This window comes from Neomonachus schauinslandi, chromosome 15, assembly GCF_002201575.2.
Source record: "Neomonachus schauinslandi chromosome 15, ASM220157v2, whole genome shotgun sequence".
NCBI classification, from domain to species: domain Eukaryota; kingdom Metazoa; phylum Chordata; class Mammalia; order Carnivora; family Phocidae; genus Neomonachus; species Neomonachus schauinslandi.
The window spans coordinates 16855905-16867528 of NC_058417.1; the positions used below are offsets into that span (position 1 = coordinate 16855905).

The following is an 11624-nucleotide window of genomic DNA, read 5'->3' on the forward strand; positions in this document are numbered from 1 at the left end:
TAGATAAGCTCGGTCTTTATAGCCAAAGCAAATCATGTCTAAGTTGCCAGGCCACCTCTTCCAGAAAATGACTTTATGAAAGACGTAATCCATGCCTGTCTTCTACAGATTGTAGTTCAGAGCCCAGCTAAGAGTTCAAATGGTTAACCACACAGGAAAGCACCCTAGCCCAAGTGGCTTCTTCCCCTGATTAGTTCTTTATGCCTTGGCTCTGCCTGCCCACTCTCTGCCAAGCTTTGGCAGCCAGAAGAAAGCCCAGAGGGCAGACCTGAGAGGCATGCCTGGTCCAAGTGATACCTGTGAGTCCCTGCTTCTGTACCTGGAAAGCACCCTCTTTTCAGATGATAGAACTGAAGGCAGGATGGATTAAAGGATTCCTACTTCCTAGTCTCAGACTCTTGCCTCTAGAATGGAGTCCTCTTTAAAGAGGAGGAAAGGAAAGGGGAAAGAAAAGGTCATTTCAAGGTAGGAGGTGGCATGTCAAATCCCTTGTCTGCCAACAGGTGGTGCAGAGTTGGAAAGAACCTGACCCAGCCCTCTTCATTGTACAGCTCAGAGAACTGCAAAACTGGGGTGATTGAGTCAGGGCCAGAACTCCAGTTTTCTAATTAGTCCAAGCATCCTTTCCTTTGTGCCACAAAAACTAACCCTCAGTATCAGCATTTATGAGATAAGGTGGCACTATTCTTCAAGAGGAAACAAAAATGCATGGTGCTGAATAGCATGGACCCAGATGCCGGACCACTGGATAAAAGTCGCAGTTCCACCAACTACCAGTTGAGTGATGAGTAAACTAATCTCTATGTGCCTTCGTTTCCTCACCTATAAAATAGGGATACTAAGAGTAGCTATCACAGAAGGCTGTTATCAGAATGAACTTAATATGTGTAAAGTCCTTAGACCAGTGTCTGGCACACAATAACTGTGACCTATTGTTATTAAAGAGCCACTGAACCACTCAGGTCTTTCCCTCTTAATCATGTGCCCAGAATCTTTAGGTAAAAGGGAGATTCATCTACCCTATGGCCCTCCATGTCATGAATTATTTCTGGAGCACCTGTAAGTTTCTGATTCTGTTCCCGTACAAGCCACTGGATACTTGGACTCTTCTTGAGAAGGAGCCTTGGGTGGGCCTTTGGGGTTCCCAACCACCTTCCCTCCTCTTAACCCCCAATGCTAATCTCTGTCCTCCAGAAGGCTGTTCCATTGATTCCCAGGTGTGCCCTGGAGAATAGGAGGTAATGACTGGCCTCATGCTGCCTCCAGGGCCTTATGATCCAACGCACGAAATCCAGGCAGTGGATGGGTGCTGGATGTACAGCAGCTTCAGGGACTAGTTGTTCTTCACTGGCTGTATTTTGATCAGGTTTGTTTTTATTTCCTCCTTAACCTTGATCAATACTCAGATCCCTGGGTCCCAGGGGGGAGTGAGGGGGGGGGGGCTGGGACTTCCTTGGAACACAGTTGGGCACCAATTTAAACAAGTCCCAGAAGAATTCATTAGGAATTAGGCTGGGCAACTAAAATTTGATTGCTGCGGCGCCCAGGTGGCTCGGTTGGTTAAGCGTCTGACTTCAGCTCAAGTCATGATCTCAGGGTCCTGGGATGGAACCCTGCAACCGGCTCCTCTCTCAGCGGGGAGTCTGCTTCTCCCTCTTCCTCTCTGTCCCTCCCCCATCCCCCGCCCCCGCTCATGCTCGCGTTCTCTCTCTCAAATAAATACTTTTTTAAAAATAAATAAAATTTGATTGCCAAAGGCCGGTGGCAGCTGCTTCTCCTTGAACCTGGTGTTCCCACGGGGTCAAGGTGGATTCATTCCCCCACCCAGTCTTTAGTCTGCTTTCTGCCCTGCTCCATGGAATCCTCTCTAACGGGGTGAAATGCCTAGTTACAGTGCCAACGTTTTAGGTTCTCAAGTGGTCGCTACAGCCATTAATAACAATAACAGCGACATTCACAGCCCCCTGTCGGGTACCCTGGAGCTGCCCTGGGCGAGAGCCTAGGCTCTCACCCAAGGGCTGGGAAGACTCCCTCGAAGCATCTTCAGGGACCTCTCCCCAGGAGGGTCTGGACGTGCAGTCCCGCAGCCCGGGCCCGCCGGCCGGGACAGGCTAAGTTGGGAGTGCGATTGCGGCAGGAATGCGGCGCGAAGGCACCTGATCTTGCGCGGCTGCCGGCTCTCCCTCTCCGCGCCCAGCCTGGGTCTGGGAACCTGAGTCTGCCCAGCCCACCCGGGAGGCACGGAGGGCGGGGAAGGAGTGCGCACAACCCGCGCGTACACACTCAATTACTTTTGACAGTTTTCTGAGCCGGGCGGGCAGGCGGCGCGGAGCCGGCAGCGCTCGACTTTCCCGCCGCTGGAGGGGCGGGGCAGCTCTGGCCCCGCCCCCGCCGTAGGCCCCGCCCCCGCAGGTTGATGGCAGCGGCAGCTGGGACTGCGGCGACGCCGGGCCCCGGAGAGCCGCAAGCAGCGGCCCGAGCGCGCAGAGGAACGCCCGGGCCCCAGACGCCGCGGACACCCGGAGAGGCAGTTCCGGCACCCTGACTCCCTCGGCCTCCAGCGCACCCCTAGCCCCCTCAACAGAGGAGTCGCAGAGTGAGCGCCCCTCGGCCCACTCAGGACCAGGTACCACCCCACCCCCCATCCCACGCCGCCACCGAAGCCACCGCAGCGGGCGGGGTCTCTCGAGGGGGCAGAGATCTGCACCCCCTCCCCCGCGCCGCCAAATTCGGTCCCGGGCGGGGCGGACTTGGTGTCTATATTTGGCCGGACAGCGGCCCGCGCGCCTTGCACGGCCCCGACACCTCGTCTCCTAAGAACGCAGTGCCGGGGCAGGAGGCCGGAGGAGGGTGCGGGGAGGCCCGGGCCGCAGGCCTGGGGCCGCAGAAGCGGCGTGAAGGGCACAGGGATGCCCGGGGCTGGGGAGGGGCAGGAGTCAGTGGATAGGGCTTTGGAAAAGCTCGGTGAGTCCCCTGGGGAAGAGCATAGCACAGACCCTGGCTGAAGAAAAGGCACTTCACCCTCCCCACTCCTGCAAATCTGGCCCTCGCGGGGGGGGAGGGGGGGCGGTGAGGACCCCACCCCAGGAGAGTGCAGCAGGAAAGGGGACCCATAGGAGAAGCGGGACCGAAGTATGGTAGGCAAAAGCCAGACCATGGTTAGGACCATGTGAAGAGAGGAGTGGAAACAGGAGAGATCCACCTTACACTGCGTCCCCCAACAGGATGGGAGGAAATTGATGAAAACAGTAGCAGGACAGACTCGGTTAGCTGGCTGGAGGAATTTCTCCTTGGCAAAATTTTAGAAAAAGACAAGAGCCCATCTGCCCGAACTATGTTAGAGATGCAGAGTTCGGGATCTTGGGGGGCTGCAGTCTTAGCCCCATCGCTGGCCTTGAGCCAAGATCCCAGGACCAAGGCCTCTGATTCTGGACAAGGTGTGGCTGGGAGAGAAACCATTTCCTGAAGAGATGCTCATCCAAGGCTGGCAGCAGGAGGGCAGCCTGGCATTGAGGCTCCTCCCCAAACCACTTCAACTTCCAGGAAGCTTTCAGGCCCAGTCAAACTCTGCTGCTCCCTGCGTGGGTCTCAAAGGAGAAGTCAGGCCCCAAATCCTAGCCCCTTGAATTTTTAAGCAGCACTTTATAGGTGGCAAAGACCTTACCCTTTGCCATTCTTTCATCACCTGGAAGAAAGTTCCCTGTTCTAGGACCTGACTCGTAGCCAGATAAACCGTCTCACTTGCCACCCCCTCCCTGCTCTTCCTTCCTCCCACAGCTCACAGGACTAAGGACCAAAGGCACTTCTGGGCACTGAGATCCTCCATTTCTACCCACCGCCATGAGCCGGCGTGTGGTTCGGCGGAGCAAGTTCCGCCATGTGTTTGGGCAGGCGGCAAAGGCTGACCAGTCCTACGAGGACATCCGTGTGTCCAAGGTCACATGGGACAGCTCCTTCTGTGCCGTCAACCCCAAATTCCTGGCCATTATTGTGGAGGCTGGAGGTGGAGGTGCCTTCATTGTCCTGCCTCTGGCCAAGGTGAGGGATGAGGGGAAGAAAGCAGGTGGGAAGACACTGGCTGTGGCCACTGGGGACCCCTCCTTTGGTCAGGAGGGCAGTTTGTGTCCATTGGCGGCTCCCTGTTCCCTAAGCCCTCGGGGGCCAAGTCGGAGGCTCCCTCACCCTGCCCAGACCAGCAGCAGCACAGTGGGCTGCACCCACGCATAGCCCGTCCCCTTCTCCGAGCAGCACCCTCTTGCCAGCAGGGACCAGAAGGGTGTTATGGAGATAGTTAGGAAGCAGGGGAGCCAGGGCCTGACCCAGATTCTGTCCCTGACTTGCCCAATGCCACACCCCCTCATGATCTTTCTCCCCCAGTGCACGGTGACCATTTGATTAAATCACACCCCAGAGCAGCACACTGAGGAAAGGGTCAAGCTCTTTCCAAAGAGTCCTGGTCACCTCCCCACTATGGTTCTTACAGTGAGATAGAATGAGAACAAAGGGCAGGGGGACATCACACATAAGGCCAGAGCCCTCCCCACCCCAGGGATAGGGGCCGGGCAGTTACCGCCCCCTTTGCTGAGGAACCTCAAACCCCTTGGAAATCTCCACCCCCCAGGATGGCCACGCCAAGTCATGACCTTGATCTGGTCCCTACACCTTGTTAAGGGAGACCCCGCAGGTGGCAGGGTCAGGAAGAGGCCTGACAATAGCCAGTGACTCATTCCAGGACAACGCAGACATCATCCAAGGACACCATCCCCGGGGCTCAAATTTCAACTGGAGCCACCTCCTCACCCAGTACAATGGCCATTCCAGTGCCACACGACACCCCTCTCCCCTACTTATGCCAGCCCTGGCAAAAGTCTCAGAGCCCCCATAAAAAGCCTGTAAAGACCAAAAGTAGGTGAGCCCCAGCTCAGGTTGGCGGACAGCAAGCACCAGGAGTGCCTACTGCTGGTGGTTCCAAGGTCAAGCCAGTGACAAGGGGGAGATCTGCCAAGGGTGGCTGGGAAAGGGCTGTTGGCCACTGCATTGCATATTACCTCCCCTTGACCTCTTCTACCAGGGGCTTCCTATAGACATTCTAGCTGGGGGGACAGGCCCAACAACAGTCTCCTCCAAGTAGGTGTTTTTGCAAGAGCACTGGACTGAGAGTTCAGGTCTTGGCTCCACCCGTATCTTGCTGTGTGTCCTTGGCTAAGCCATTACCTCTCTGAGTCTGATTCCCTGATATTAAATGGCTTCAACTCTGTCTGCCTCCAGTGGAGTACAGGAATAGTTGGATGGGGTTGGAGGTGCAGAAAGGGGTTCACAAAGAGAAAAGAGGTGATAGAGTATTGAGATGTAAACAGGTCACTGCCCACCCCCAAAAAGCACACAGGAAAGTGACCCTAGAGCTCCCTCTCTGACCCCTCCAGACAGGACGCGTGGATAAGAACTACCCACTGGTCACTGGGCACACTGCTCCTGTGCTGGACATCGACTGGTGCCCACACAATGACAACGTCATTGCCAGTGCCTCAGACGACACCACGGTCATGGTAGGAACCAGGTGGACGCTGTGGGGCAGCTGGGCAGGGGGAGGGGGGAAGGCTGCCTCACCTGCGCTAGGGAAGGTGGTAAAAGAGGTGCTGGATCCAAGGGCCCTGCCCTGCCCTGCCCAGCTCCCAGGCTATATTTAGCCACATGCCCACCCCCTCCCAGGATGCACTTCTTAGGACTAATTATAGCCATGGCCAACTTGAGGCCTGAAGAGCAAGGGGCAGTACTCTGCAGTCTCCCGGCTGGGGTGTCTAGAGAGGTCCCTGGAGAGCGGGCAGTGCCCCCTCCTGGCTCCCAGCTGCTTCTGCCCTGGGCAGGCATCATTACATCCTGCCCTGCATTTGACCCTTACCACTCAAGAGAGCCAGTAGGGGTGGGGGTGGGGGTGGGGGGCAAAGTTGGGGAGGAGTGGAGGGACAAAGCAGGCTCCTCATCGCACTCACCCTATGCCTTTTCTTCCCTCCCAGGTGTGGCAGATTCCAGACTGCACCCCTATGCGCAACATTACGGAACCCATCCTGACACTTGAGGGCCACTCCAAACGTGTGGGCATCCTCTGCTGGCACCCCACTGCCCGGAATGTCCTGCTCAGTGCAGGTCTGGGGGCCTAGGGAGGGGTCCCTCCTGTAGATGGGGCCGGGTGGGGGGTGGGGGCAAAGGCAGGACCCGAGTAACGGTGACGGGCTGCTCCGGGCAGGTGGTGACAATGTGATCCTCATCTGGAATGTGGGCACTGGGGAGGTGCTCCTGAGTCTAGACGACATGCACCCGGACGTCATCCACAGCGTGTGTTGGAACAGCAATGGTAGCCTGCTAGCCACCACCTGCAAGGACAAGAACCTGCGCATTATCGACCCCCGCAAGGGCCAGGTGGTGGCGGTGAGTGCCTGGCTTGGCCATCCCCCAGCCCCTACCCTAGGGACCAATTGTCAGGCCCCTGTGCCCTTAATCCTCTGAGTCCTTAGTGCCGGCTCTCGCCTCCCCCCCCCCCAACCCGCGGCAGTCCCCCCCCCCCCCCCCAGTGTCTGCAGCCACGGCTCCCAGCCCTAATTAAGCCCACAGCCCACAGTCTTCTGCCCCACGCCGGTTCCCTCCGTTCCCCGGCATCTGAGAAGCTCCGAGCAGTGCTCTTCGAGTTGTAATTGAGCAGGGGAGACGCTGCAAGCTCTGTCCTTCCACCAGAACCTGCATGACACATCCCGGACCCCTCTCCTCTCGGCCGGCACCCAGCGCCATCTTCCAGGGTCTGGGGCCCGACCCTGGCTCTCCGGCAGGCCCCTTTCTGCCCGAGTCGACCCGCTGGGCGAAGGCGGGGGGAGAGGGGGCCACCCCCGCGCCTTGTTAGTCCTAGCTCGGTGCCCCGGGAGGGCGGCGGCACTCGCCTCGGCAGCCTGACTCGGACGCGGGGGGCGGGGGCGCGGGGCACGTGCATGTCTGCGCCGAGTGCGCGCGGCGGGCGCTCTAACCCACTAACCCCGCGAGCAGGAGCGAGCCCGGCCTCACGAGGGCGCCCGCCCGCTGCGGGCCGTCTTCACTGCGGACGGGAAGCTGCTCAGCACCGGCTTCAGCAGGATGAGTGAGCGGCAAGTCGCGCTCTGGGACCCGGTAGGCCAGGCCGCGCTGGCCGCGCGCGCTCGCTCCTTCGCTGGCCCAGCCCGGAGCGCCCTCCCAGGCCGTGGCCGCTGCCCGAGAAGGCGGAAGCGGAGCGGGGAGCTCCCGTCTGGGAGAAGCCTCGCTGCGACCCCGGGGAGCCGGCCGACTTCCCCTGCTCTAGGGATCAGCCTCTGAGGGCGCTTCAGGGCTCGGGACCTGCCGAGAGGCGCGCGCCTCCCGCTCTCTCCGGGCCCGGACGCTCTCCAGGCCTGGGGTCAGCCGGGCCCCCCCACCTCCCCCGGAAGCTGGGGTAGTTAGGCCCTCTTTCGTCTCCAACCCCCCCGCCCCCCACCCACCCCCGTCTCTCCCCGGCCAAAGTCAGCAAGCTGGTTGCTCGTCCCTCCAGGCTCCCTAGGGCAGGCAGCTGGGTGACGCCTCTCCCTGTCTCCCCCTCCCCCAGGAGAGGTTTGCGGCCCACGAGGGAATGAGGCCCATGCGGGCCGTCTTCACGCGCCAGGGTCATATCTTCACCACGGGCTTCACCCGCATGAGCCAGCGAGAGCTGGGCCTGTGGGACCCGGTAACGCAGCTGGAAGCTTGGGGTGTGTGCCCCGGGGACTGGCATCACGGGAGAGGGGCCAGGCGCCCCCCCCCCTCGCAGGGCATGCCCACCTGGACTGGGCTGGAGGCTGCTGCCCCCTTTGCAGCGCCCGCCATCCCCACACCCACCCCTCTGCCCAGTTTTGCTGCGTCGCCTGAAGGAGCCCACGCCGGCACCCCCACCTGGTGATGCCGAGTCCCTGGGGGTGGTTTGCGGTGACTGCATGCGGCGGCGCAGGGGCTATTTGTGCGGGGCACTGAGGGTGATGGGCCCCTGGGAGGGACCCGCAGCTCGGTTCACCAGAGCCGCCTTGCGAACGCACGGGGTTTGCAGCGGGTAGGAAGTGTAAAGGGGCTTCAGGGGATCCAGCAGTGGCACGGTGGCCGGGACAGGGCTGGTCACGCCTCCTGTGCTCGGGCAGAACAACTTCGAGGAGCCAGTGGCACTGCAGGAGATGGACACGAGCAACGGGGTCCTACTGCCCTTCTACGATCCCGACTCCAGCATCGTCTACCTATGCGGCAAGGTGCTTGGGGCCGGCAGGGCAGGGCAGGGGCTGGGTAGAGATGTCAAGGGCCCCGCCTGGGACGTCTCTGAACCGACTGGTTTTGCAGGGCGACAGCAGCATTCGGTACTTTGAGATTACCGACGAACCACCTTTCGTGCATTACCTGAACACGTTCAGCAGCAAGGAGCCTCAGAGGGGCATGGGTTTCATGCCCAAGCGGGGGCTGGACGTCAGCAAGTGTGAGATCGCCCGGTCAGAAGCCTTCGCCCTTCTCGCTTGCATGTCTGTCCCCGCTTGCCATCGGGGAAGACACAGGGGCTTCTCCCCTCGTGTAATCTTTGGGAAGGAGTGGGGGTATTTTGTGTGTGGGGGGGTGTCAAACAGGCTTGTTTCGGTGCCAGCCCCAGCGTTAACATTCTCTAAACTTCAGTTTCCTCATCTGTAAAATGATCAGAGATGTTTTACCAGTTGGACCAATAATGTGTTTTGAAGTGCAGTGCATGGTAGGGGCTCAGCAAATGTTGGTCTCCAACCCATTGGTCCCAGGCAGAAAAGGGGGTGGGAGCCGGCGGGGCTGCTGAACCCCGCTCCCTACCTTACAGGTTCTACAAGTTGCACGAAAGAAAATGTGAGCCCATCATCATGACTGTGCCCCGCAAGGTGAGGGGGCGCAGAGAGGGGTTGGGCGGAGAGGGCTCCGAGGCGGAAGGGAACGGAGCAGGCCCGGCCCTCTGCGAGCACTAGTCTTCCTGTCCCCCGAACCCCCGCAGTCAGACCTGTTCCAGGACGACCTATACCCAGATACTCCCGGCCCCGAGCCGGCCCTAGAAGCGGACGAGTGGCTATCTGGCCAGGACGCCGAACCCGTGCTCATCTCGCTGAGGGACGGTTACGTGCCTCCCAAGCACCGCGAGCTCCGGGTCACCAAGCGCAATATTCTGGACGTGCGCCCTCCCGCCGGCCCCCGCCGCAGCCAGTCGGCCAGCGACGCCCCCTTGTCGGTAAGATCCGGCTCCGCTCCACCCCGGCCCAGTCTACACATCCCCCTCCCGCCCCCTTCCTGACACAGCCTCTTCTGTCCTCCGCGCCCCAGCAGCAGCACACTCTGGAGACGCTGCTGGAGGAGATCAAGGCCCTTCGCGAGCAGGTGCAGGCCCAGGAGCAGCGCATCACGGCTCTGGAGAACATGCTGTGCGAGCTGGTGGACGGCACGGACTAGTGCGGCGCGCGGGGGTCAGCTCCGAGCCTGGGGCGGGGGGCGGGGGGCGAAGCCGGGCGGGGAGCAGGACTCGGCCCCGCCCCGGCTTTTGGTCCGGAGCCCCCGACCCCGCCTCTCCGGGCTGGGGCCGGGGACGCGACTGGGAAGGGAACTCCTTGCCCTCGCGGGAGGCCTGGACAAACGGAGCGTCGCGGAGACTCGCGTCTGCCTGGCGCCCGTCTGGCCACGTGCCTCGTCCGGGACTCAGCAGGAGCTGGCCTTGGGAGGCCCGGGGTGACGGGGACCTCAGCAATGGTGCTGCACGGCGAGGCGGGGTCCCTTCTGTCTCCCGCCCGGGGCAGGGGAAGTGCTTAGTATTAGCGCTGTTCTTGGGGGTGTCGGGGAGCTTGGGCTTGAGCTCAAAGGGGTGGCGATGCGATGGGTCTCGCCAGACCGATTGGGGAAAGTGACAACGCTTGTCCCCCTAATCAGCTCACTTGATTCCGCTGCCCGAAGTGGTAAACCGGATGGCCGTCACCCTAGTTCCACAGACATACACAGCCCGTTGGCCGCAGAGCCGAGCCCACCGGTTACACCCGGCCGGCTATGGCGGGGGGCTGGCTCCCTTTTTTTTCACCCGCAGGGGAGAGGGCGGCTTCCTCACTGCAGCCCCGCCGGAGAACTAACCAGAAAACTGGCATGGAAGCAGGTTCATATCCCTCTTCCCGCCCCGCCGCCCCAACGGCCCCCAGCCCTGTGCTGTGGCTTTGGCTCTAGACGAAAACAAGACTCACTGAATGAAATATTTTACTAAGTGCTCGGTCTGTGCCTCCTGCATGCGTGGGGGTGAAGGGGCCAAGACCCCCGGCCTCTGCAAATGCTGTACCCCACCCCGGGCTTGTGGGGGTGCTGACATGCTCAGGACCCAACGGGCATTCTTTTACCTCAGAGCCCTCCCCACACTGAGGTTCAGAAGGAACCCCCAACCCGTAGGTGGGCGTTCTTCCCCCAGTAAAGCCAGCCAGGAAAAGCCTCGGGTTTGAAGCCTCTTTTATTTGTGCCTCAGAGTCAGTCCGGTGCCCCTGGCATCAGGGAAGGAGGTGAGAGGAACAGTTTCTCTTTGTTCTTTTCTTCCATCCCTTTTGTGTCCCTGCTGAGCCTCACCGGCTGAGCCAGGAAGGCCAGCCTGAGAGAAGGCGGACAAGGTGTGCCGTGGGCCCCTGCCCCTGGCGGGGTCTGTGCTTCTCGGGGGGGGGGGGGGGGGGCAGGGGAGAGCCGGGGGTTAGCACCATTGGATGAAGGGTTTTAGAGTCAGCCCCTGGCTGGGGGCAGGTGGGACACACGACCACAGAGGGCTAGCAGCAGCTGGTGGGAAGGGGTGGGTGGTGGTGCCAGGGCCCTGAGCCGGTGAGAGGGCTCCAGGGTGCACCTGCCCATAAGCGGGGCCAGGGTACAGGGTCTAGTGTTCGCCCCCAGCCCAAATATTGTCCCGCATTTGCCAAGACATCATGAAGGAATCAGGCCTTGCCCAGGCCTGGGGAGGGGGGGAGGGGCGGGGGGCACCTTGGACACCCTCCCTGATCACAAAAGTGTGCCGTGGGGATCGGACTCCAACCTCTGGCCGCCCAAGGAGAAACTGGGACCACCCTGAGACCCGGGAGGGGTGTGGGGGGGCTGGGGAAGCCGGGCACCCCGCTAAGTGCACTTGACGCTGAAATGCCGGGGTGAAGGAGGAGCTGGGCCCTCGACGTGCTGGTTTGTGTCTGGGACAAAGCAGCAACACAGCACGTGGGGAGCTCAGCTGCCCCCCTGGGGTGAAGAGCGGAGATGCAAAGGCTTCACGGACAGTGTCCTACAGTGGGTTCTGTGAGCAGAAAAGGAGGACCGGCCAGAAGGAGCGAGGGATGGGGGACACTGCTCCTCTAAGGACCCGGCTCCCCCTCAGGACGGCCTGGCCCCCTCGGACAAGTCTGAGCCCAGGATAGAGTGGTGGGCGTCAGGATACAGCAAAGCAGGGGGGACCGGGCCGTGCGAGCTGCCTCCGGGGCCCTGGCCGGGACAGGTACCCCGCGGCCGCGCCGAACCCCTCCCCGGCTGGTGCCAGGGGCTCCTCTCCGGCCCCGAGGGCCCCGAGGCGGCGGCTCCAGTCTCCCGGCCGCGCCCGGCGGGCACGCGGG

At 61.1% G+C, this 11624-nt stretch overlaps 1 protein-coding gene across 5 annotated transcripts; it reads left to right on the top strand.

Annotated features, from left to right (window-relative positions):
- The first annotated feature begins 2412 nt into the window (after positions 1-2412).
- On the top strand, positions 2413-10007 carry CORO6 (coronin 6). Of its 5 annotated transcripts, XM_021704171.1 has the most exons (11): positions 2413-2626; positions 3778-4038; positions 5424-5546; positions 6015-6144; positions 6245-6426; positions 7601-7720; positions 8163-8267; positions 8356-8501; positions 8852-8909; positions 9020-9250; positions 9343-10007. In XM_021704171.1, exons 2-11 carry the CDS (start codon positions 3841-3843, stop codon positions 9466-9468), a joined length of 1419 nt encoding a protein of 472 aa, XP_021559846.1. In that variant the 5' UTR covers positions 2413-2626; positions 3778-3840; the 3' UTR covers positions 9469-10007. The 5 variants fall into 5 exon arrangements, with proteins under 5 accessions (XP_021559846.1, XP_021559847.1, XP_021559848.1 ...); XM_021704172.1 differs by lacking the exons at positions 2413-2626; positions 7601-7720 and adding an exon at positions 7033-7152 and having other exon boundaries at positions 3841-4038; XM_021704173.1 differs by lacking the exons at positions 2413-2626; positions 7601-7720 and adding an exon at positions 7033-7152 and having other exon boundaries at positions 3841-4038; positions 9346-9890.
- Positions 10008-11624: the final 1617 nt, after the last annotated feature.

What these genes read in the sequence shown, in the direction of transcription:
- CORO6 (XM_044921578.1), top strand. Translation starts at nt 3,841, where the DNA reads ATGAGCCGGCGTGTGGTTCGGCGGAGCAAGTTCCGCCATGTGTTTGGG. An exon ending in TCATGACTGTGCCCCGCAAG is followed by an intron (nt 8,910 to 9,019) that starts GTGAGGGGGCGC and finishes GAACCCCCGCAG; the next exon opens with TCAGACCTGTTCCAGGACGA. An exon ending in CCAAGCGCAATATTCTGGAC is followed by an intron (nt 9,194 to 9,234) that starts GTGCGCCCTCCC and finishes CCAGTCGGCCAG; the next exon opens with CGACGCCCCCTTGTCGGTAA.